This window comes from Amphibalanus amphitrite, unplaced genomic scaffold, assembly GCF_019059575.1.
Source record: "Amphibalanus amphitrite isolate SeventyFive unplaced genomic scaffold, NRLGWU_Aamphi_draft 001305F_arrow, whole genome shotgun sequence".
Lineage (NCBI taxonomy): Eukaryota > Metazoa > Arthropoda > Thecostraca > Balanomorpha > Balanidae > Amphibalanus > Amphibalanus amphitrite.
The window spans coordinates 81158-107469 of NW_024882798.1; the positions used below are offsets into that span (position 1 = coordinate 81158).

At 52.1% G+C, this 26312-nt stretch overlaps 2 protein-coding genes across 2 annotated transcripts; one reads left to right on the plus strand and one right to left on the minus strand.

Moving 5' to 3' along the window:
* The first annotated feature begins 10658 nt into the window (after positions 1-10658).
* LOC122371998 lies at positions 10659-18309 on the plus strand. The gene is made up of 5 exons (XM_043348821.1): positions 10659-14543; positions 15213-15322; positions 15571-15925; positions 16133-16342; positions 16532-18309. The coding sequence occupies exons 1-5, from the start codon at positions 10850-10852 to the stop codon at positions 16687-16689; spliced, it is 4527 nt and encodes a 1508-aa protein (XP_043204756.1). The 5' UTR covers positions 10659-10849; the 3' UTR covers positions 16690-18309.
* A 1127-nt stretch (positions 18310-19436) lies between these two features.
* Positions 19437-24932, minus strand: LOC122372002. Its single transcript, XM_043348840.1, has 2 exons — positions 23528-24932; positions 19437-20280 (listed from the first exon to the last, which is right to left on the minus strand). The coding sequence occupies exons 1-2, from the start codon at positions 23648-23650 to the stop codon at positions 19885-19887; spliced, it is 519 nt and encodes a 172-aa protein (XP_043204775.1). The 5' UTR covers positions 23651-24932; the 3' UTR covers positions 19437-19884.
* Positions 24933-26312: the final 1380 nt, after the last annotated feature.

The following is a 26312-nucleotide window of genomic DNA, read 5'->3' on the forward strand; positions in this document are numbered from 1 at the left end:
TGCCATTTTCGACCCAAAAAAAGGTTTCGCGGGAAGAGCTGTCAGGCCTATAGCTTTAGAGATACAGAAAAATGTTTCAGACATAAAAGGTGTGAAATCACCAGGGCTACAAAACTGCTATTTCGGTTTTTCGAATTTTTTGGATGTTGACCCCCAAAAATAAAAAATAGATTTTTAGAATATAATAGCCGAAAAATCCAAAAAGTTTTTTTTTTAATTTTGAAAAAACGGAATATATGTGATAGTCCTTACCGCTTTCTATCTACATACCAAATTGGAGATCAATAACTCTTTTTTTGGCCAAGTTATAGCGAAAAAACTGTTCAAAGTTGATGACGTCAAATTTTCAAACTCAATTTTAGCAATTCTAGACCTCGTAGCGCAAAACAAAGACCACCATTAGACTCCCCGTGACGAGCTGCATCGAATCAATATATTAATGCAAAAATATCAACTTTGAAGTTTGACCTTTTTTACCTGACCTTGACCTGACCTCCACCAGAAAGTGACCTTAACCGTACCTGATGGTCTTATAACCAGCACCATTGAGTTTGAAATGAAAAACTGGCCATAAAACATGCATCGCACAACCTTAGTAAAGTTGGGTTCATGTGGTGACCCTTGGTGACCTTCGGTGACCTGACCTGTGACCTGACCTGGTATGACCAGTGACCTCTAATAGCAACATATGTACTAGACAACTGACGCCCTATCGCCGATTTTCGACAAAATGCGTTTTACTCGGTGTTATAGCGCTTTCCTTAGAAGCCCCGTGAACGGTGAAACATTTTATCTTTGACCTGACCTGTGACGTCATCGGTGACCCCGAGGTCAATGAAATTTGGTTTCCTTCGACAAATTTAACCCGCGACCTGGTGGGGGGGGCTATTTTTTGCCCCCCTCCAGACTTTTCGCTATATCTCCAGAACCGCTGCGCCGATCGTCACCAAACTTTCAGTACCCTCCCGGACATCAATTTTACACATTGTGACCAAAAAATTTTTCCAAAGGCTATGATAGGTTGGCCGGAAATGACGTCAGAGTGACGTCATGTTCTGCCGTTTTCGACCCAAAAAAGGGTTTCGCGGGAAGAGCTGTCAGGCCTATAGCTTTGCAAATACAGAAAAATGATAAAGACATAAAAGATGTAGAATCAACAGGGCTACAAAACTGCTATCTCGGATTTTTGAAATTTTTCGATTTTGATCCCCAAAAATCAAAAAGTAAATTTTTTGGATATAATAATCGAAAAATCCAAAAAGTTTTTTGCATTTCGCAAAACCGGAATATATGTGATAGTCCTTACCACCATCCACCCACATACCAAATTTGAGATTGATACCTCTTTTTTTGGCGAAGTTATAGCGAAAAAACTGTTCAAAATTGATGACGTCAAATTTTCAAACTCAATTTTTAGCAATTCTAGAACCCGTAGCGCAAAACAAAGACCACCATTAGACTCCCCGTGACAAGCTGCATCGAATCAATACCCATTTTATGCAAAACTATCAACTTTAAAATTTGACCTTTTTTGGCCTGACCTTGACCTGACCTTGACCTGAACTTCACCAGAAAGTGACCTAAGCCGTATCTGATAGTCTTATAACCAACACCATTGAGTTGGAAATGAAAAATTGGCCATAAAACATCATCACACAACCTTAGTAAAGTTGGGTTCATGTGACCTGACCTGTGACCCTTGGTGACCTGACCTGTGACCTGACCTGGTATTGTCAGTGACCTCTAATAGCAACATATCTACTAGGCAACTGACGCCCTATCGCTGATTCTCGACAAAATGCGTTTTCCTCGGTGTTATAGCGCATTCCCTAGAAGACCCGTGAACGGTGAAACATTTCATCTTTGACCTGACCTGTGACGTTATCGGTGACCCCGAGGTCAATGAAATTTGGTTTCCTTCGACAAATTTGACAGGCCTTTCGAACGCCGTTTGAATTTTGCGGATCCGTCCAGTAGTTTCGGAGATACGAGGGGGGGCAAAAAATAGCCCCCCCCCCCCCACCAGGTCGCGTTATAAACAGACCCCACCAGGGCGCGGGTTAACAGGGCTATCGAACGCCTTTTGAATTTTTCGGATCCGTCAAGTAATTTCAGAGATACGGGGGGGGGGCAAAAAATGTCCCCCCCCCCACCGCGCGGAAGGTGGCCGGGAGGCCCACCGCCTGCCGGGGTTAACAAAAATGTCATTTTAAAAAACCTTCAGGCACATATCAAAGTATTGCAATTCTAAAGAAATGTAGGAAATCAACAATGTACTCCATGCTTCTTCACTCTGCAATATATCCTATTATATTCGCCACTTTCTCCTGAACGATGGCACAGCCATTGTTGACACAGCTTTGGGAAATGCTCCTTGAATGCGCCGGTATTGGCTTGGAATATCTGCATGACGGCCTGGTGACGCCTTGGTGACGCCCTGGTGACGGCCTGGTGGTGCCTTGGTGACGCCCTGGTGACGGCCTGGTGACGCCATAATGGACGTCCGGCGCCGGCGCCCGGCAGCGAGAACTGAATCGGCCGGCGCCGGCCACCGCACCGCCGCTCTGGCGGGATTTTAGACTTTAGTTTAGGTTAGGTACACCCCTGTAACTAGAAAAGTTGCAGACCGATTTACTGATTGCTTTCATGACAAGATGCGCAATTCAATTTTGGGGAGGTATTGAAAACTTTAACGTTAATAGAATGCTTACGGCGTGAGGTAGTTATTTGCAAAAACAGGGTGGTGGTCGAAATTCGCATCCCCTTTCCACTGAGCGTGTTAATAAGTATTTGTGTTATAAAGTATTTGTCCGAAAATGAACTTGGGAGGTACCTATAACACACGAGTATATGCGCTGGAACCAGGGTTGCGGAGTCAGAGTCGGAGTCAACACTTGGAAGCCAGATTCTGATTCAGGGTATGAGTCGCCGAAAATGCTTCGACTCACTCAACAGCTCTGCTGGAGACTGCAACGCGTAGCTTAAAGCTAACACTAGGACTGCAATGTGTAGCTCAAGAACAACACCAGAACTGCAACGCGTAACAGAAGGGTAACACCAAGAAAGATCCGCTCTATCTTTCGCCACTTAGGGAGAGAGAGGGGGAGAGAGAGGGAGAGAGAGAGAGAGAGAGAGAGAGAGAGAGAGAGAGAGAGAGAGAGAGAGAGAGAGAGAGAGGAGAGAGAGAGAGAGAGAGAGAGAGAGAGAGAGAGAGAGAGAGAGAGAGAGAGAGAGAGAGAGAGAGAGAGAGAGAGAAAGAGAGAGACGCTTTGGATAGTCAAAAGTGCTTCGTTGTGCTTTAAATGATGAAACAAGTATGGCGAAACAAATAAGGAAATGACCAGTGATCCTAACTTAAAATTGAAAAAAGTTCAGGGAAGAGGTTTCATTCAGGCATAGAATGAAACGTCTTCGATTTAACTTTGGTGACACAAAACGAGATGGTCAGGTCAGGTCAAGGTGTCATCAACACAATTGGTTCTTACACAATTCAGCAACTAGCTTTGAAAAGGGTCGTTGATGAAATGCCCGTTGAAATATTTATACCACATCTGGCAATTATGCGGAAGCGCTGGCGGCTATGCTTTTGTTTTCCATCTTTCCCCCATTACATAGGGTTGTCAGTGTCTGCGCGTCTGTGACAAACCTGGCGCGCCGCTCGTCTCGGGTGGCCGCCGCCGCGCTGCTCGAGCCATTAATCCGCCGTTTACCTGCGGGTGGTGACTGTTGGAGCGTGGCGACGACCGCATCCGAGCTGGACCGGCGGGTTTATGGCGTGAGACCGGCTCGTCAGTAAGTAGGTACTGGGATCAGATGGGCCAGTTGGATGGCATAGATCATAGGCCACGATGAGGAATGGTGAGAAGATGGATGAATTTAAAGCGTTGACGTTCTCTATGACATTAAAGGTCTGTGTTGGTTTGGGTTTGCCTTGCCTGAACTAGCCTGATTTTGATGTTCCAACGTGGGATGCAGTCAAAATACTCTCATGGCAGATTAGAGCCAGCGTTAAAGGGACCCACCCTCCCGGCTCCCACCTTAAAAAAAGTTAATGAGTTGGCATGGAAGTGATGTCCCTCGGTTCAGAAAGAGCGAAAACGAATATCTACCAAATTTCATCGAAAATTTTTCACCGGTTTTCAAGATATTATACTTCTACTTTTGTTAACTTTTTGGGATCTCCGCTGTTCCTAGTGAATTTATTTGAAAGTGCAGCACTTGTTGCGCGCAAAGCAGCATATACCACCACGTGCTACCAAACGTTTCAGTAAGAGATTTTAAATCGTTAGATCTGCGCTGACGGCACACATTCAGAGGGGGCATTCTAATGCATTAGCCCCTCAAGTGCTGCAACTTTGCAATGAGATATTTTCGATTTGAGGCATTCTAGGATCTTGTGAGTGCTCAAACCAGTAAGTGCAAGCCAGGGACCCCATTTTGGCTATCTCAACTCAAAACTAATGTTAAGGTGGGATGGTCACTTAAAAGTTGCTGTAGTACGACTAGTAGACTGGGGCTTGCATAGTCGTGCAGTGAGCGACCGTGACCAGCCCGACCGCAAAGCGATCCCAGCGACTCAGAAAAACTACACGTTGTTGTCGGGAATGGAGAGGGTAATGGCATCACTAACGGACCATTTGCTCACCTACTTACCAAACATGACGGCACATGTAACGCAGATGCGTTACATTTTTTTCATCTTTCATGCTGAACTGCAAGCTGTGCCACAAGCTGAAACACGGCCATCTGCGAGCGCCGCACAGACACGGTCAGCCGGCTAAATCGGCTGTGATACCCTCTCTCCGTCCCAGCTGGCGTCCACACAGACGGCGCAGTCGACTCTGACAAACAGGGGTCCTCTATAGATGACCACCCCACTTCATGAGAACCCGGATCTGAAGCCAACAAATAGCATACCGAAACGCACTATCCTGCCGGTGTCGAGCCATTAATCAGTTTAGTCGTTGGAAAACAAGACTCTGTCCCACGCTCGGCACCCCGCCAGAAGAGAAGAACAAGGAGAGGGGAGTGCAGACCGGCCCTGATTTGAACCAAAACAAGAAAGGGGAGCGGGGACCGACCCGGTTTGTACGAAAACAGGATGAAATGGAACTTGGTCACCGCCATGGAAGAAGGACACCTGGCCGTAGACATTCAAAACAGGGGGGGGGGGAGCGCAGGACTAAAAACAAGAAAGGAGGGCGCAGAGCCGGCCGCCACCTGGCGCCTCAGGCGGCGCAAATCGCCGGCGGCGAGTTCCATCCGATCGCTGCGTGAAAGGGTGCGACTGCCATGGCCGGGGGTGCCGAACTTCAGCAAATCACGAACGTTTGAAGGCGGAGCCAAACGCACTTTCTGAGAATGGAGGAAGAAGATTGGACAAGGAGATGCTGCCCGGCCCTCTGAAGTATGACGTCATCAAAAGTATAAGTTGATGAAACGGAACTGGAACTCTCTCTCGGGCACTCTCTCGGACGACGCATCCCGCGCCGGTGGCACTCTCTCGGCCCACGTCTCTCGTCTGACATCGCGGACAGCCCACGAGACACCAGCGGCTGGCATCACGGCGCCGGCGGCGGCTCCGGCCGCCGGGCCGGGCGCTGGACGGACACGACCATCACGTCAGCGACTCCATCTCAAGTAAGATCACGCGGTGAACACGGGTGCGCACCTAGTCCCTAAATCCTTCAAGTAACCCCCCCCCCCTCGTTACTGCTATGTGAGCCACATTATATTCCCTTTTTTGGTGTCGTCCGCAATATTTTAGGCCATTCAGTTTAGGTAGTTCATTTTATTTTGGGGACATTCAGTCTAGGTAGCTTAACCCGCGCCCGGCTGGGGGTCCTGGATTTCCACGCCCTGCAGGGGGGGTGTTTGAACACCCCCCCCCCCCTTGTAACTCGGCTCCTGGGCCACGTAGCGATACGCGGAAGGCGGCGTTCGAAAGAGCGTCAAAAATAATGACGAAATCACTTCGGTCAATTTTTTGGTCAGGTCAAAGGTCAGGTCACCAGAGGTCATTGAAGGCAAAATTTCGCCGATTTCCAGGTCGAATATCGAAAATTTCCAAGAAGCCAACGCATAACTCGGGAACCAATAGAGCTACAGCGCCGCGGAAAAGCGCATTCGATAGCCCTATTAACGCCCTTTCTGAGTAATTCTCTCAGATTTGACCTAACGTCAACGGTTTTGCCTGCAGGGGGCAAAAACTGCAAAAATAGCCGATTTTTTCGGAAACAGTTTTTCGGCAATAACTTTTGACCCAAGCCTTGTACGAGCTTACTTTTACCGGCATCGTGTTCCTCTCGTCAAGACGCATCGAATGAACTATAACTTGACCTTGAAAGGTCAACTTGAAAATTTGACCTCAGGTCAAGGTCATGACCTGACCGGAAAGGGTCATGTTGCATATCAGTCGATCCGTATCGTCGAGCTGAACACATCTAAGGCGTTTTCATCGCTCTAGCATGCCTCTATCAAAAGTTATTTGCGAAAAACTGTTAGATACCATTCGTGACCTTAGATGACCTCAGGGCATAAACAAGGGTCACGGACACCATTTTCATGTTCAGTGTGTCTAAACCACTTGTAATTCAGTGTTTGGGAGTGTTTATAATGTCTTCCGTCCAAAAGAGGCGCATTTCAATTTTCTCCCATTGACTTATAATGGGGAGGTCGCAAAATTGACCTGACCTTAGGTCACCGATATCAAAATTCCCAGATATACATTTCATAGATACTGTTACCCTTATCAATCGCTGAAAGTTTCAAAGCGATCGGTCACTCGGTGTAGCTATGACAGACATTGAAACTTTTTATGAGGTGAGGTCACTTCAAGTGACCTGGTGACCTGACCTTGAATGACCTTGGTCTGAAATTTTCACAACATGTGTAGAATTGATGTATGATAAGGTGTACCAAAAACGGCGGCGCTCCGCGCCGCCGTTTTTGAGATATTCGCAAAAAACCACAAGGGGGGGTGTTCAAACACCCCCCCCAGCAGGGCGCGGGTTAATTTAACGGTCCGATTTCGGTCAATTATTTAACTATGGGCGTGGTGCAGGACGCGTGCCGACGTGGAGTGGACCCTCGTCCGGCGCCCGTGGTGATTAAGGCGGACGGAGGGGATTATGCACCGGGGGAGTCTGGAAAGGGACGGGCGATTGTGTACCGCACCGCGCGGTTTGTGGGGCTCAGTTGATGGGCGGCCTGGGCCCAGAATGTTTCCTTTAATTTGGACGTGTAAGGGAATTTAAGGTGTTGCGTCGGAATATGTAAATAAATGGGACTTGTAAATATTGAAATACGAGTGTGAGTAGTGCTGAAGGGCAGGGATCGGAGGATGGAGCATAAAAGGCCATATGCCAGCCACACAGTCGGGAACGCGGTCGTTTTCAAGGTGTCTGGCTCGTCACAGTAATTTACAACGATCAGTTTTCTTTATCTGTTTATTTTACACAGTACACAAAGGGATTCTGTACGCACATTGGACCTAACCGAACGCATTGTACACTGGTGGGTTCCACTGGTTGAATTCCATGTGCTGTTGAGGCGGCTAACCCATTTCCTACCTTACCATATCCCAAGTGTCCTTGACATAACCTGTGCCAGTGGATTCCTGGTACTGCCTCCTAAGCAATTCACCAATGTCCCGCACACAAGCACCATGCATATACAAAGTCGCACCTGTCCAATTGCATAATCATCTGATGAATAGGGATTGCGGAACCGGGGAGATAGATGATGCACGTCACGCCCCTGTGCGTGGAAAGTCCACCGACGCGGCTACGGGTTAGGAGGGAGATGAGAAGCGAGTGAAATGGAAGAAGACTGTACACGTAGAGGAATCGGATTTCCTGAATGAAGCTCAGCTCGGATAGACCCCACTTAAATAGTAGGCCTCGCTTGGGTAAGCCCTGAATACGTGCAATAAGTCGCGAAGTGAAGAGAAAGGATGAGAGCGAGTTGAGGATCGATTATTGAGGATGAGTGCATAGCCGACGAAGGCTAATCCGTTCGGTTGCCGGCGCGGGCCCCATAAAGCCGTGGCTATACGGAGACGATGCAGGCAGCCCGGAGGGACCTAGTGACCCCGCCCGGTTTTAAAAGATAGGTTAGGTCCGCTATCGGTCCATTGAGTGATCAGCGCAGGATGACATTCGATAAGCGACGCAGGTAGTTTCGGAGATGGTTAGGACCCCAGGCGTCCCAGCGAGGAGACGTATGCCGCCGGTTAAGTAATGTCCCGCGAAGAAACGTGTGATGCTGCAGGACGGGGGTGAACATTAAATACCAAAGCATGCGAGTCGGGTGATCGCGGTAAGTCGGTACTGGCCACCCCGCTGTCAGTCGATTTACTCCGGCCGTGCAGCGGTCATTTCGGATAGGTCTGTGACGACAGCTTAACTACCAGCAACGGATAGATAGGGCTTCGGGCACCTATAACGCTGGTAGTCGTGGATAAGTGTGAAGCCAACGGAGGCTAACCCGTTCGGCCGCCGGTGCTGTTCCAAAAGCCGTGGCTATACGGAGACGATGCAGGCAGCCCGGACGGACCTAGTTACCCAGCCCGGTTTCAAAGTTTAGATAAGCCCACCGCGGGCCGTGGTACGCTTAGTTTTCGTTTTATTATAGGCAATTTGGCATAAACTGGTAGTCATGGATTCGTGTAAAGCCGACGAACGACTAACCCTTTTCGGTCGCCGGGGGCTGGCCCGAAAACCGCGGCTAAACGGAGACGACGCAGGCAGCCCGGATGGACCTTAGTTACCCAGCCCCGGTCTCAAATTTCAAATAAGTCCCCCTCGGAAACCGGACTACACAGGGTCCTGCGAGCCGTAGTCTCGGAACCGCTGGCCGAAGACATTTATGTTTTTGTGTAGGTAGTTCGAGATGGTGATGGGACGGACCGCAATAAGTCACGTAAGGCGAGGGTCGAGTGCCGAAATCTGTGGTGGGTCGTATCTCTAATTGTGTAGCGTGAGCATTATGAAGCGTTTGTCTGATGTACGGAGCATTGAGGCTATGAAGGGATGACGGTTAAATGAAATTTAAGGCCAATAACTCGATAACGACTTTGCGTGCGCCCTAGCACCACCGGGGGAAGTTAGGAAAAAGAGGGAGGGATCGGAGACGGCTAACTCTGATTATTTTGAGGTATGACTGGACGTATGACAGGAGTGAGAGGGGATGGACAAGTGACAGTGTGATTGTCGTGTATATCCGGTGGGAGATAGTCCTCAGCTAGGACGGGTGCCGTTGTTAGGAGTTGGAATCTGTTAAGTAGAGCTAATTTCTTATTTCAATGTGATCAAGGATAATGGGTTATTATCATTTATCTCTCCCCCATTCCTTAACCCTGGCCTATGTGTTTCCGACGATTGATCGCCCCGGAAAGATAGAGTCAGAGTCGGAACGGGTTCGCGAGGGGCTGGATACAGAGAAGGGCTTTTAGGAGCGCACCGACGGAGCTATCTTCAATATCCCTCTTTCTTGCTCTCTATCTGTACCAGAAGACACTGCCCGGTTAGCCCAGCAACGGCGAAACCCCGCTACACACATATCTCACTCTATACAGAGACCTATCCCATCCCACCCGTCGTAAGGAATGTCCACACGCCCCGCGCCGTGCCGAGATGTCGGGCGGTGGCGCCGTAACGGACTCGGTCTGAGACGGACGCGGTCCGGTGACCGGTACCTCCCGCAGCGCCTGAGAGCGGCGCGCGCACGAGTCGCAGGTGCCGACGGCAGCCGAGCGCGCCAGGCGTGCCGTCGGAGACGGCCCAACAATGGACTCCGTCGGCTCCCCTCTGTCCGGCCACACCCGCGCCGCAGACTGCCGAGATTAATTAGACGTGGGAGGCGCGGTCCGGCACCGGAACTCCTTCAGAGGCCATTACCACCTGATAGCTGATCAGGAGGGAGCTCGCAGCGAAGAGCTCAAATAGTGCTCCCAATGCTATCTTACCTAAATTTGTTCTTGCACTGGTTGCTGTGCACTTTAAAAATTCATTGGTAGGTAGATACTATTATTCTATTATATGCAATTATGTTCGCCTAACTATTATGTCCATTGACAATTAAACGGTTCCCGTGAACAGTTATAATGACATGCAGTCGTTTACATATCATGTCGAAGTGAACGTTAACAACTATTCTGCTCGCTATTTAAAATATTTGTCGTATTGCTGCTTGTTTAAAGTTTCTCCTAAAAATAAAATCATGGGGGTAAAAACAATTATGTACCTACATACATATATTGCTTAGCACCCATACTGAATTTTGCATTTAAACTTCATAACAATAATTCAATAATGTCAGATGCTTCTTCCTTCCATTTCAGAGTCAATTAGAGGCTCCACAGCATGATCGTCAGGATACGACATCCGTGCCAACATCGACAGCTGTCCCTGCTTCAATTGGTCCCAGTTTGAGCCCTGCCGTGAGTCCCCTACCCACAACCTCTGAAACTGATCCCTCTCTCCACCCACCCGTCACCGAGTACCGTCCCGTCGCCCACCCACCCGTCACTGACCCACCCGTCACCGACCCACCCGGCCCCGAGCGTCCCGTCGCCGCCGACACGCTCAGCTCCGTCGAAAGGGAAACCGATCACGGCCGGCAGCGGGATGCGCGCGGCCGGCCGGTCACCGCGCGCCCCACCGGTGACAGGCCAGGTGGGCCGTCACCGACAGTTCCGATCGGTGACACCGGCGGTCAGCCAGTCAGGACGGATGGTGTCATTGGTTCGAGCAGAGTAGGAAATGGAGCGGCCGACCGCGGAGGCGAGACCGGTGGCGGTTACGGTCCTAAATTAAACCCACTGTTGGAGGAACATGTAAGTGACAGAATGGGTAAACAAGGGAGTGAGATGGTCTTGAAACGGGAGCGTAACCCCGACGAAGGCGAAGAGGATAGTTCACAGAAGGACAAGGAAGAAATTCTATCGAATTCTGTTTTCTTAGATCGGGGTGCGATCAATTCGCTTCAAGACGCTACCAATGGAGCGGTACATGAGCAAATGGTTTTCGAATCTAACCCTCAGCACAACGTCCCAATTTTGATAAGTACGGAGCATAGCTTACTTGAAATCGATATTCCAGAAGCAGTCAATATAGCTGGTGTCCTACCTCAAATCGGAAAAGATCTTCGTCAAACGTTAATCCCAATCAGCGGAGGGTCACCTCGTCAGAAAACCGATACACTAGTCTCCGTTCGCCTCTCCAGCGACACGCGGCTAAGCAGCCACCATCTAACGTTCTCTTCTGTACTGAACGGCACCGAGGAATCTTCCAATCATCCCAAGCACGAGATGATTAGCGTGCGGAAACCTGCCGCTAACTCGATAAGTGGGCTACGAGCCGACACAGATATTACACGCCCAGTTACCGGCGCGGCGGCGGCCAGAACGGGGTCTCCGGCGGCCCCTGGCCCAGTTCACAGTTCTGCCGGCACGGTGGACGCCCATGTGCGCAGCCACGCTCCATGGGGCCGCGTGCGACTGCCGGCACACTCGATCGACCGCGAGGCCGCGAATGATGTCAGGCGCGGCTCATCTCTCACCAGCTCCGAGGCCGTGAGTGGTCCGCCGACCAGTGATGACGCTTCTCATGCCAGCGAAGAGCAGCCCTGTCTCACGGGCGGCCTGACCGACTCTGTGAACGACGTGCTCCCACCGGCTGGCCCCCCTCTCGAGCGTGTCGGAAGGCCGGTCCGCTCTCAGGGAGGCAGCGTCCAGAGTGGAGTCTCAGAGCAGCTGGGAAACACCGACTCCGCAAACCCAGTCTCAGACCAGATCGCGGATCGTATTCAGGCCGACAGGCTTAGGTCAGACACAGTGCCGGGCCACGCACAGCAAGGGTCGATTGATTTTGCCGAGCTGCCCAAGACAGAGGACACTGCAAACCAGACGCACAGCAAGGAGTCAACAGTTACGTTCCCAGATGATCCACACACTGTAGGCGCCGCCAAGAGGGAAGTGTATTACCCGGTCGATACTCCCTTCACACCCGGAAGCCATGTTCCGAACAGCCCGACGAGCCGCAACCCCGACAGTCGTGAGAATGCAGCCGTCGCCGAGACCGCGGACCAGCTGCGTGAGGCCAGCACCGGGCGAATCCCCGGCCCAGCGCAGAGACGTCCAGCTGGGGCACAGACGCACCACGAGCTCGACGGTGTGCGGCCGCAAACGAACCTGCCAACCACAGTCGCCGCCACGACCACTGCCGCTGGTAGTTTTTTGGAGAAGGTGACCACAGTCGCCGATATTTCTTTAGACAAGATGACCGCAGCACGTGCGCTTGCTGGTCCAGCTGTCGCCGCGGCTGTTGATACGACTACCTTGTGTTCAAAAGCAGAGGCTACCGACGACTCTTTAGGTATTGTCACCGAAAACGAGACTGATGGCAATGCGTTATCCGATTACGTGGGGGAGATAACGAATCTAAATGTGTCTCACAGTCACGATGGTCCACACCATGATCTGAATATAACCGAATTGACAACAGGGGAAGATACTTCTCAAGTGAATGCGGCGACTCAAGCACAAGAAAAGTGGCCCGAAGAGGAGCATGGTAAACTTGCCACTACATTAGCATGGTCTTGGGCTAACGAAACTAGCACAGAGCCTCAAGAAACTCCTCTGCCGTTGTCAGGCAAGGATTCATCCTCATTTATGACGACCACTACGCCCCTATCCCTGAAGCAGATTCTTTCGACAGATAAAACGTTAGAGACGATACAATATGATAAGGACGTAAAAACACCTAAGCCGACAACGCCTGCAAAATATCTCGATGAAGACCATAGATCTCATGTCACCGTCCCCGAAAGTGACGATTTTGTGGAAGCTTGGTCGCTCTCGGAGGAGCAGCTACATTCAAGAAACAACCGACCGTTATCAAATGACGACCACCCGTCCTCGGGAAACGACCGGCCGTCCCCGGGAGACGACCAGCCGTCCTCGGGAGACGACCAGCCGTCCTCGGGAGACGACCAGCCGTCCTTGGGGAGCAGCCAGCCGTCCTCGGGAGACGACCAGCCGTCCTCGGGGAGCAGCCAGCTGCCCTCACCAGACGGCCGCCCACCCTCGTTAGGAGGCCTGGAGGTGCACCCCGTGGACCGGTACCGGTACGGGCCTCCGCGAGTGGCCATCTCCTCCGAGCCGCTGCCGGACCGGTACGGCACCCCGCTGACGGTGCTGCGGTCCCGGGTACACGGCGAGCCCCGGCACCGGTACCGTCCACCGGTACCGGACCGAGGCCACCGGCACAGGAGCCCTCCGAGGGGCGACTACCGCCACTATCACGTCAGCTCTCTGCACGGCAGCGCTCATCGCAGCCCTCACACGAAACCTTACAGTAGTCCTCAGGCCAGCTATCACATTGGTTATCACACCAATTCTTATGCTGCTTTTCACACTAATCCTCAGGCTAATCCTCATGCCAGGCCCCAAGGTCCTCGCATCAGCACTTTCGTTCATTCTCACACTGGTTCCCACAGTGATAGCGTTTACCCACTGATCAGACCCATTCACAGGCCGGCAATATCAAAGTTTCGCCCTCATGACGAGGAAATCCACGAGCTGGATAAAGAAGACCGACGAGAAGAGGGGTCTAGTGGCAAGGTGCTGCATCTGGTAACACGGAGTACTCCGCAGCCGGACTCTGAAAGACCGTCAGTGGCTTCAGAAGCCACACAGACAGACAACGACCTGATAGAAGAGTCTTACAGCTCGTACGGCCAGGGACGGGAGTCTTCGAATTGGGCGAAGGAGCCTGATCAGGCTCCTTCGACGGTGCCGATAAACGTTTATGGACCAGGAAACCGACATACTTTGTTCTACAGACCACCAGTTCATCTCCACGACGCACCTCTCAAAGTTAAGGACGATGCAGAGACCAAGTCAAAAGCACATCCGAACCTCTCACTCTATGGCGATTACAAGCCTGTATATGTGAATTTCAACCATTATCTCGTTTCACCGGGATATGGATCTTATCCGGCCAGCACGGAGCGTGGAAAAGAGCCACTAATTACGACTAAACCTGAGTATGCTTCACGACTACCACACCTTTTCAAACAGGCGTCGATCGCGTCCAATAAAGGTGTGCTAAATAATATAGCACCGCCTCATTCATACTTGGCTACAGACGGTCAAGACGGTGCAGCTGGTTCTGTGCCAACGAATAGGCACGGCCCTCTCAGGATCAACAACGGCAAACCTGTAAGAATCACGCCTGTAAGGAACTACATTGCACCGCCCGTGACCAACCTTCAAAGAAGGTCACTGACTGGGGATGAAGCAGCCCAAGCCATTCACCAAAAGCATAAGAGATTTCCTCTCCCTGAGTCTAGCTCCGTGCTTCCCTTCTCCGCCGCCAGGCATCCTTCGACCACCTCACCGCCTCCCACAGAGCTCCTCACCTCTCCTGGCGCCAACCGGACGGCCAGCAGCATCATGGAGTTGCTGCAGAGCTCCAACGCCTCCACCCTGATCCAGCTGCTGCGGCTGGCGGAGCTGGACACCCTGCTGGCTGACACAGGTAGGTGGCGACACGGCCACACGCTGATCATTTGCTTGGAGCGACTTTTGTCCCACCAATCGCATCACCAAATCCAGAGGCGTTCACTGAGTGACCGTTTAACTAATTTCACCCCTGACCGGTCGTGTCATTCTGGCGAGCCCGTCTCCAGTGACCTCCCGTATACTAACTGTCACCGCTGTGTTGACGGCCCGTCATGGCGTGTCGGTGGACGGGCGGTCACACATGGTGTCAGCCGGCCGACACGGCCGCGGTCACGGCCGCTGCGCCTGGAGTGTGGGGAGGCATCCGGGCTGTATACTATATACGACAAACGGTGCGAATCGTGTGGGATATTGGGGTCAGGGGTTGGATTCCCATGCCGTGAAAAGGTGGCGATTATCGCGCGTCGAGTCACACATCAGACGACTCGAGTCTGCGAGTATGGGAAACCATGCGATTCTCAATGAATGTATATTATTTTGGTTCGCAGCGAACATTAGTCGAGTCGGCAGGTGATGCCAAATTATCTGCAACTAGTTGAAACCAAATAACCTGAACTGGTGAGACGAACTGGTGCTCCTAACTTAGAGTAAATATTAAACGGTGTCTAAATAACTGCGCTTTCTAGGAAATTATTAGTCTGCAACAGATCCTGGCTAATATATGCTCACTATGTGACGTTCGCAGGGCCGTACACATTATTTGCTCCCACCAACGAGGCTGTGGATGAGCTGGTGAAGCGACTGGGAGGACCACGGCAGATGTTGGAGAAAATGGGCAAACCCAATCTTGTCAAGGTAACGTCTCGCATGACTTTGCTTCAGCTTAAATGTACATTATACCCGTACAAGTGCCAACTGGTTGGATATACTATGCGTACTCTGTATGCCCGCATATCTAACTTATTACTTTCTATTATACACAATCCATAACTTTTCAATCGAATTCACCTTCATACCTATAATTTACGCGATGTGTGAACACCTGCACCTATTGCGGTACAGTGCAACTATCGGCTCTTGTTTTGTCCCTGTTATCCAATCAGCTGCTGCTGTACCACGTGATGCGTGGGTTCACCCTGGAGGAGGACCTCAGGGATGACGTGCTGGGTCGGACACTGGCCGGCGGACGGCTGAGGATCAATCAGCACCGCGTGGCCAGCACCAGCACCAGCTCCAGCAGCGGCCGGCGGCGCCTCGTCACCACTGTGGACGGGGCGCGCCTGGTGTCCGGGCCGCGGCTGGCAGAGAACGGCGCCCTGTTCTCGGTGTCGGCCGTGCTGGCGCCGCCGCAGCCGGGCGTGCTGGCCGCGCTCAACGCCGACCCGCTCGGCAGGTTCACCGTGCTGCTGCAGACGCTGCGACTGGCCGGACTGCACGACCAGCTCCAGCACGACGAAGGTACAGGTCCATGGCAGGAGCGGTCCCTTTAGAAAAGTTAGCTAATTTAAGCAATATAATTGAGCGCTATATCTATGTTACGGCACGGTCTAATATTTTAGGTTTGCTAGTTCCATGATTTAAAATATTCTTAGAGCAATCATATTTTTTTATTTACCAATATAATATGTCTCACAGAATAACCCTCTCGCCCAATGTGCCCGGCAGCGGGCCCGGTGACCCTGTTTGCCCCGACAAACGCCGCGTTCGCGACCGTCCCGGAGCGGCAGCTGCGGCGGCTGCTCGGCGACCGGCGGCGGCTGCGGCGCCTCCTGCTCGGCCACCTGGCCACCGGCTGCCTGTACTCGGCCCGGCTGACCGACTCCGGGACGGTCACCACCCTGGCCGGCTCACAGGTCACCGTCACCGGCAGCCCAGGTCAGTCGGCCGAGGCGCCAAATCCGATACCTATAACTTCATAGAAACTTGTTGGACTTAACTTTTGATAAATTAGTCGTAGGTACAATGACTTTTTCAGTCACGTGCTGGAAATGACCGACCGGCGACCACGATAGGAACACCCTTGACCCTTGACACTGCCTGAGCCGTCTGTGTGTGGTCCCTTAGAGCATCTGACGGTGGACGGCATCAGCGTCCTGCTGCCGGACATCTCCACCGAGAACGGCGTCATCCACGCCATCAGCGGCGTCATCGGGCGGCATCGGACGTCATCAGAGACGTCATCAGTGACGTCACCAGGGGCGTCATCAGGGAGGGCTGCATGAGTGTTATCAGGGATTTCAGTACAGTGCGCCAGTGCCGTCGGAGGGTCATTTAACGCCCGCCACTCAGGACAAACGGGCACCGTATAGCTGCGTGGGGGTGCTGTCCTCCACAACTGTCGACTGACGATTAAATGGCTAGTCTAATACCAGCTCCGTTTTGCTCTCAGTGGGTGTCAGACGATACATAAACGCACGGTGCTGCTGCATGTGGCGCCCATATCTGCAGAGTGCAGGGATTAACCACAGGGACCATACCTGTGCTGCGACTACATATGTACACACAGCTCTCTCTATTGGTTTATACGTGTCGCGCCGGACGCACCTACAACCGGCTTCATGTCGTGAGGCGAACCGGCTGGGTGGTAGTGTGACTGATGGTACGGTTGAGGTGTGACTGATGGTCCCTCTACGAGTGACAGATGTGCCTCAGTGTTGACAGAGGCGGCTGTTCCGAGCCGTGACTTATAAAGCACCGGCTCATGGCGGTCGGTAACGCACCGCTAAACCAGGAAACATTCGTCCGCACGGTTAATGATGCTTCAGTGGACGAGTGATGCCGTTTGTTGGTTATTGTAGAATGAGTGTCGAATAAGACGTGTGGCCGTTGATCTGTATCGAAATGCACTAATTGACAGGTTAAGGTTCATAAACATGATGACTGAAATTCAGGAAGTTCGAATCAGGAAACAATGGACAGTAAAGAACCAGTATAGCGCCTTTTGGGGCGACTAACGGAGCGAGCGAGGGGGTGAATCTTGCACGTGCTAAATTTCGAGGGGGTACCTCCAACTGACTTGTGCACGGCACCCTACTGACCGGTTTCTAGCGATGTGCCAAATTTGAGCACAATCGGCCCAGCCGTTCTCGAGATCTGGGAGCGGCACCCTGCACGTGCGCACGTGCAAAATGGGTCCCAACTGACTTGTGCACGGCACCCTACTAACTGGTCCCTAACCGTGTACCAAATTTGAGCGCCATCGGTCCAGCCGTTCTCGAGATCTGGAAACGACCCCTGCACGTGCGCACGTGCAGCAGCACCCCAACTCTGGCACATGGATATGCAGTGCCTAGTGGGTGCCTACCTACATGCCAACTTTCAGCGCAATCGGCCAAGTAGTTACCGAGATATTGCAACAATTACAAAAGTGACACCTCTTCGTTTTGCACGTGGCACGTGCATAAGGGGTCACCCACATGCATCGGGAATAGTCCAATACTTGGTAGAAGGAATGAAGCTACCCTACAAAAATTACCGCGTGTAAATCGGTCAAGTGGTTGCTGAGATATAAGCCTCGCAAAAGCGTCCGCACGGCCGGCCGGCCGGCCGGCCGGCCGCTCATACTCAGAAATTTCCGTTAATCTAAGGAAAGACTCCGCTCGCTTCGCTCGCTCCGTAACAATTGTTCATAAGTGTTACATCATTCGTGCTTCATACCAGACTGTACCTATTGATTGTTTTCACATTTTGGTAGCATATTGGTTTGTGCTCGTCATTTATCGCACTATAGAAGGTACGATTATATCGCATTTTGGCGTATGTTTGTCAGCCACGGCGCCGATATAATTGTTAGACGATGATGATAACGGACCGTCGTACAATATACCGCTTACTTCACCACGGCACGGCGTGACTAACGCTCTAATCCATCTCCCGATGCACGCTGTGATCTCACTGCTGGGTTGACGGCGCGGTTTACTGGGCGGGTCTATGGTGGGAACTCTGCCTAGCTCGGGGCAATCCGTTCCGGCCGCGCTGGCTTTATGTGCCGACCGGGATACGGACACTGAGCTTGTCCGTTTTTTTTTTTTACTGATGTACGTTGACTTTTATTATCGTTCTATAGATGACATATTTGGTACAGGTGCCTCTGTTACAAGGCTATGTAAACCCTCTGTTAGAATCTATCATGATTCCCTGTTGTTGTTGTTGGTTGGTTATTTCTCAAATTAAAAAACGTCACAATCAAATAAAAACGTCACCTTCACAATAAAAAAGCTCACATTCAAATCAAATTAAAATACATTTAGATTTAAAAGGTCGCATTTAAATGAACAACTTACGATCAAATTAAAAAATCGCATTCAAATAAAACTAACTTTCAAATTTAAAAAGGCCACGTTCAAATTCAGTACACTGTTGGTCCCGTGAAACCTTTTCCAGCCTTATATCTTGACAACCATTGGACCGATCTACAAGCGGTCTGCAGCATCAGATAACCCCATCATTTTAAAAATTAACGTGACTTTTATATCCGGGTAAGCGTCCCGGCGCGAGCTAAATGCCCAATCAGGGGCGCCTAAATGGCTGCGCTCACAAAACCCCGCACTGACTGGGACGTTGGCTGATGGCTCTGCAACTCATGGCTTGTCTTTAGGTCCCGACGGCCACAGCATTTCCGTGTGTCGTGGTTGGGGTGCTATTGCACGTGCGCACGTGCAGGACCCGCTTGTGTATCTTGAGAACAACAAGGCCGATTGCGCTCAAAGCTGGTACCGGCTACCTGGGTGACCTGAATAAGTCAGTTGTTGTCTCATTTTACACCTAGGTACGCACGTGTTAAACCGAATATATCTCAAGAACGGTTAGGTTGATAGAGTTGAATTCTATAGAGCTGGTGACCGTACAGTTACCGTCGATAGATAATGAAAGTGATAGTGGTTGTCTAACATGTATGAATTGATTACTATCCTCGGTGATTTGAGCTTATAATAAATTCCTGTTGACGACCATGGAAGAGACAGTGCACTTGCCAACATTGGCAGGAGGCTCACATCTATTTATCCACTTCATCACATATCACACATTTATCGAACCGTGCAAGCCTTGCATAAACACGGCTATATGGCAGTTGGCACATCCTTCGAATCAGCATAACAATATGCAACATATACCTACATTATAAACTCATTAGCTATTAAAGAAAGCGAGCTGTCAAGTGTCAAATCTGTTCCGCCTGACGGGTGCCGATAGTGCTTCGTACCTCTGCCGTGTATATCGTTACATAGTATACTAACCCAATATGAGTGTGTGCTAATAACGACCAAAGTCCGAGTCAGGCACCGAAAATATTTATCAAAAGAAAAAAACGAAAGCTGACGACTGACAGATTATTTTGGTAAGCGATCAAATAACTCAGTAATAGATGAATGAAGGTTCACACATTCATCGTGGAACCAGCATCGCAATCGCTGCAGTTAGTCTCCCTCTATTCTGTTGGACGACCTCTGCTCGTGCGCTGCCGAAGCCAGTGTGTAGAGCACCACTCCCTGGGCCAACACTAGCGCCACGATACCGACGTAGTGTTCAAACAGCACACTCTCAGCTTCCGTGTGCAGCCGGTAGGTGGTGCTGACCAGCAGGTACACCGCTGCAGCGCCCTTGAACGCATCCCAGACGACCACGGTGATGCTGCCGGCCGGCCACCCGTTCTGGAGACTCAGCAGCAGCAGCAGGTGCAGCAGCAAGTCGACTCCTCCGGCGCAGGTGGTGGCGATATCTACAATGGTTTGCTCGGAGCAGGTTTCACTGCAGTCCGCGCCGTGGCGCCACAGTCGCTGAGCACCGCAGGTGACCACGGCCACGGCCAGAATCTGTCGAGAGGAGAGGAGAAGATATCAGTCCATTGCAGACCCACGCTCGCATTGGGAGCTCACTCGTGCGTAAAACTGATCGGACCGGGCTCTGTAATTTAAGATAGCTAGTCACGCTTCATCTTTTTGTGTGGTGACCGAAGCGTTAGCCAATAGCCCATTTATGCTGAAATCAACAGGATGAGTATTGAGCAATGCAGTCACCTATAACGAATAACGATAGACCAAGAGATCAGCGCTGAAAATTATGACATACCTACCTAAGGGGCAGCGTTGTTTTTATCATTTTAGAAATATCCAGTATCCTCCAGTATCCTACATATCCACCCACCAACATCAAATGTATGTCAGTGTTTTTATGTAGGCTGTAGCACATTTCAGCAAGGACCTTGGAAGTTGGAAAAGTGCCGCAGTTTGAACATGTTTGATGTTTGATGTGGGGGAGAGCCGGGACATTTGATCGAGGTGTCGATGTCGACACTCGCATTTTTCATCGACAGCCCGTCATGACAGTTCGATCCATCACTTCTCTGCTCGGTGGGCGACCGTGTGGGCAGCGGCGGCCTCATAGTCGTTTGATGTGGACCGCTTCCGCCGACAGGCCGACCCAAGTCCCGCCAAAACAAATCCACGCGGCACGCACGCAGGAAACTTTTCGACTGAGTCAAATAAATGCATGGAAGCAAGCCGATTTCCGAATCAAATGTGGTAAAAAACTATGCGTATCTAATAATCTGACTTATAAAGACCTGGACCATCTCAGAGAACCGTCGAAGATTGACCAAGCTTATATAAGCTCGTATATGCACTGCAGTCATGACTAACGCATCCTCTCCGTTTATCCGATGAATCGTCTATCGAATAATCACTTCCCTATTTATGCCGCAGAAAAGTAAAGCTCATAGCACTTGCGATAAACATAGCCCGCACACGGGTAGGGTGATTCTCCGTTCTTGGTCACAAGTCCTGGCGTGACGGCATCGATGACATAGGCGGTGTACCCTTCACCGGCGCACCCCGACAGTGACCAGCTGCGGCGCCTGAGTCACGGCAATTCGTCCTGGCAGAGCTCGACTCACGGTGCTGGGAGAGGCGCATCCACTCTTATAGGTACAGCCCACCGCTAAAGTAATGTAGGGTTTTACCAATCTCAACGGTTGGCTTTGACTGGCGATTGTTTAATGCGGAGTGATCGAAAAGAAGATGTCAATAGCTTAAGTTGCAGCTGCAAGGGTGACGATACATATAAGCTACATTCAAACTTTCATTGTAGTCTGGCTAATCGTTCCTAAGCTTCAGAAGCAGAACATACCCATGACTGAAACCCCACATTACTTTTGCTGTGGACTGTACGTACTAACCTATCGAGCCCAACAATACGGGGGCAAGGTGTTAATAAGATCTATGTGTAGCCAATTGCTAGAGTCATAGCGTTGAGCGAATGTGAGCGTTTACGTTTAGACGGTGACGGAGTGCATAATTTTAACCGTAGGTACTAAAAACAACACCGGGCGGTATTTCCCCTCTCGGTCTCTCCATGTTGCCATCATCCACACAGGCGGAGCGATGGTGGCGGACAAACGGGGAGGTAGGTAATTAGGGCTGCCATCAAACAGCCAAGGCCGCCGCCGCCGCCTCATCCCAGCAGCAGCTGCAGCAGCCGGCTGCAAAACGACTGACGTGTCGGATATAGTCGGCCTCCAAAGTCTGTCGGAATTAATAATGATGCGTCCTCAGGCCGCGACGCTTCACTTCGGGGTGAGTTATCCCTGAGCGTCATAGCTAGCAAAGGACGTCTGTTCTGCCGAAAATGATGCCATATTTTACGCACGGCTATCTGTTGCAGGGACATCTGTGAATAGATCCAAGTTTTCTGTGACAATATGTCGACTGGCGTCATCCGACATGTCGCCCATTTTCTGACACTGAAAGACCACTTATGGCAAAAGATGGTCACTTATGCCAGCGAACAACAGCGAGGCTCAAACATGAACAGCTGACATCGGTTCAACAATGCCCGACCAGCACCCCTGACGAAACATGCACCAAACCGACGGCGTTCTGAATCACCTCCCAGCGACACTGATTCAGCGTTACCACCTCCCCCGGGCACTTCCAACAAAACCCAAACAGCAGCAGACCGGTCACCTGTTCCGGCGGAGCTGGCGCGCTGCCACCGGCCGGAGAGCACTGCCCCATCGCCGCTGACCGGTCAGATCGCGCCCTTCCCATCGGGGACTCACTGCGCGGGGTGGGTTATTGCAGGGATTCCGGGGATTCAGCCGACGGAATGGGCCTGTCTCACCGGGTGATAGAAGTGACAGGTCTGCTCTGAGCGGGGAAATAAAGAACCGAGAGTGGCTCAGCGTGCCGGTTCGGGTGTGTGATAGTGTATGTGCTGTAGAGACCCGCCGTCAATGGTAGTGTCTCACTTGTGGCTGGGTTCAGCTGGATGACTTACTGCCATCAATATCACTGTTGCTAGTAATGTGGCCATGTAAACGGTCGAGGCCGAAACGCCCGATGAGTACAAGTAGGTATAGAGAATAATAAACAGCCCTGAGAGTAAGTACGCAAGACATTACGACATCATCCGCTTGGGAGTTGGGAATGGAACGGTTTAAGAGCAAGGTCAATGTCTGGTGTCTCATAACCGTTTGATAAATTACTTAGATTGACTGGAACCAGCCGTTCTCTGCAGGGGATGTTTAATTTCACGTGCCAATCTAGTATGACTTTTGGATTAAATACCACCACATTGGTGCATGTGGGCGTGGCCTATAGTTAAACTCTATAGAACGATTTCATTTATCCCCGAATCGAATGGCACGTAAAATACCTTTGACCTGCCCTTGACCTGAGGTCAGAGCTTTAAGTTGACCTTTCCCAAACATAAATTACGTACCCACAGGCACCACGACGCGCCTGCGCATGACCAGCACGATAGTCAAAATCGCGACTCTGCGACCGTTTGGGTAAAGTTATTGACCTGACCGGACCTAAGAACATTTGACTTGACCTCAACCAGTTGAGGCCATTGCGCCAATCACTGCATCTGGAAATCGCGCATTCGCTCGTTTTTCCTGCGAAGCGCTAACTAAATTGGGGGGGGGGGGGGAGAAATTCTAAGGCGAGTCCCCCCTTCTGCCTCATGTTCATATGTACGAAAGTATACGACGATAAATCGATTGGTCCGGCTAGTTCAAACCGTTCACTGGAAACTTATTTCCCCGCAGAGCATACTCACCAGGATCAGAGTGGTGACGCTTTGGGCGGCCTTTTTCCAGATGCTGGGGTACTGGAAGCCCTCCACGGCCTTGAAGCCCGTGTAGCTGGCCGAGGAGGCCCCGGTCCGCCGCCTCTCCCGCATGGTCTGGTCGGCTCCGACCTAAGGTGACCCGAGCTGGCCTCTGAAGACCTTGTTGATTTTCACCGACCTTCGCCGACCCACGTAGACCTCCTGGGACTTCAGAGCATCCCTGCTCGAGTTGGTAGTCCTCTGATAATCTCAATCGTCGAGCTGGGCTGAGCTCGCATCCTGTCCTGCTCACTTCGATGACCTCAGCTTCTTCAATGTCACCATGTCCAATGACATCTGTGATCAGTTCCCATGTGTAAATGGCCGCTGAGTCGCACGCCGTAAGCGAGACCAAGTTCTCACGGACCTCCACCGGTTCACTATGACGTCCCTGACTGTCCGCCCTCACTCCCGCACCGCCCACCGCCCGGGCGAGACCGCCACCGCCGCCGCCGCCAGTCCGCTCGGCACTAGCCGCCCACCGAGCCGCCCATGTGCCGCGCTCTGCACCGCCCGAGCCCGCCTCATATAGTGGCACGTCGCCGCGCCCCGCCGACGGCCCGCGTGCTGATTTATGACACGGGCCCGGTCAGCCTTGAGCAGGGCTGCCGGCCGACCGGCTGTCCTGCCGTCCTGCCGCTCCAGTCCCGGCAACAGGCGCACTGCGGTCACTGTCTGCCGGGGACTGTTTATCCACCGAGCAGTGCCGGGCGGCGGACGCCGACTCTGAGCAGGGCACGGCTCAGCGCTCACAGCTGGTCCGGCGACACCGGCGGACCTCGCAGAGCCGCGGCGCAGCGGAAGGGGCGGGCCGCCAGGGGGCGTGGCAGGGGAGACAACAAACACTCCTGCAGCGCAGCCTGTCGCCGTGCCGTGTCGGCCGTCACACTCACTCGGCGCTCAGCTCCGAACAGATGCGCTGTGGCCACGCGCTAACGACGTGTTGGTTCTCTGCTGTCAGCACCAGCCCTCCGCGGCCGGCTGGAGCCGTTCCCGGCGGCCAGCTGGGGCCGTTCCCGGCCGCCGCGACGTGCATACAGAGGCCGATCCCGTGCACAGTGCACTTAATCAACACCGGCCGCACAAAGCCACAGGTGCACGAACGTCTGATACAAGCGCATTTATAGTTGCAGTTCAGACTAAGAAGCGCTATAATCACTGCACTTCACCGCAGTTCCCAGCAGCAGCAGGATTCTAGATTGATGACACAATACAATGGCACCGCAGAGCAGTGAATCCTTTCTAGAGGGCGTCTGTCTCTGGCAGTCACAACTGTCGGAGCTCAGCCGCTGCTGCGGCCGACGGACACAGCCGCCGAGCTGACGGGGCGCCGAGTGTCGTGACCGGACCGAATCAGCGCTGATTTACCGGGGGCTTAGCTCTCCGTCCGCCCCCGCTCCGGCCAGCTCTGTCCCAGTGCAGTGACGCAGCAGTCTGACCGCTAACTAACCGCTCCGGCAGAGCTGCACACGATCCATTCGACCTTTCAATCAGAGGTCACCCGAGTGGACAAATTGCGCGGCCGCCCGGCCCATGACCGGCGCCCGATCCAGGAGGCTGGGAACTTGATTTGGCCTGAAGTGGACCTGTCAGGCCGCGCCATGCATCATGAATTGAAGCGGGCGCTCACTGCAGCCGGATTTCCATAAATTCGATGGCCGGTTTAGGGTGTCTGATTTCTCGGTAGTCAGATGCCGGTGGCAAACCAAGCTCCTCTGTTGCCGGGTAGTACCACCGCTCTCCGGCGACTCGGCTAGCCAAATCATGCGTCGACTCACAGTAGCAGACGTGGTGTAAACGTTTGTTGCGTATGGAGCGATGTTATACCGCGGGAACGCCATTCTGCCTACACACAGCGTCCTGTGGTTGGATTAGAATCCGGCTAGCGGCAGCGGGCGGGGGCGACTTGGATATAAGTGCCCCGTCGCGACGGGGATAATTTTCCCGACGCGTGACGCATCGAGATAATCGAGGGAGAGCGACCCAAATTTGGCCCTCCCACAGTAGCATCTTCAGATGCGCACGAGCGCTAGTCCCGACCGAGACATTTGCATTCAGACGCAGTGGAAGGCTACATCACCACGCTCGACGCGATCAGCGGTTACAATGGCCAGCAGTGAAACACGTCTGCTCGACGTCGTTCAGCATTTAGCACGCCTTCGTACTTCGCTACTAAAGCCGTTTTAGAACAAGTACACTTGCACGGCTGTAGCACTGTCACGCTTGCAGTCAGGCAGTTATCAAAGCACTGCCGAATTGCGAGCATGTAACTTTGTCACCGGCTCGTGTGGCTGACACGATGGGACCACGTCGTGGGCCGCAACAGTGCCGTTCACGGCAGCTCCTCAGTCCTCGCCAAATAAGGCGATAGAATGGCTCGCCTCTATTCCCCTGCCGTCAGCTCTATAGGACAGTGAAGGGAGGCGACACACCGCTCGGCCTTGGCCATGTGAAAAGCCCGCCTCTACCACATTTTCAGTGACCGCTGTGGCCTATGCGACACGCTGAATCACAGCGGTACAAAAAGGTTTGAGCCGCCTCAAACAGCTCAAAGCACCCAGCCCGTGTCGATTACAGGTCTGCGGCCATGTGTTGACGTTACCGGTCACGGCGGTAGGTCCCCTTTGACAGCTGTCATCCAGTGTGTCATCGCGCCGCTGTAAATATGACAGCAAGTGGCTGCCGACAGCCAGCCACCTCTGCAGCCGCACGGGAGGACCGCGATGACAGTCGA

Excerpts from the sequence above, each read along its gene's own strand:
- LOC122371998 (XM_043348821.1), top strand. The coding sequence starts at position 10,850 with ATGGGTAAACAAGGGAGTGAGATGGTCTTGAAACGGGAGCGTAACCCC. Across the intron at positions 15,323-15,570 it reads GCAAACCCAATCTTGTCAAG|CTGCTGCTGTACCACGTGAT; the intron begins GTAACGTCTCGC and ends TTATCCAATCAG. Across the intron at positions 15,926-16,132 it reads CCAGCTCCAGCACGACGAAG|CGGGCCCGGTGACCCTGTTT; the intron begins GTACAGGTCCAT and ends TGTGCCCGGCAG.
- LOC122372002 (XM_043348840.1), bottom strand. The coding sequence starts at position 23,650 with ATGCGGGAGAGGCGGCGGACCGGGGCCTCCTCGGCCAGCTACACGGGC. Across the intron at positions 20,281-23,527 it reads GCGTCACCACTCTGATCCTG|ATTCTGGCCGTGGCCGTGGT; the intron begins GTGAGTATGCTC and ends TCCTCTCGACAG.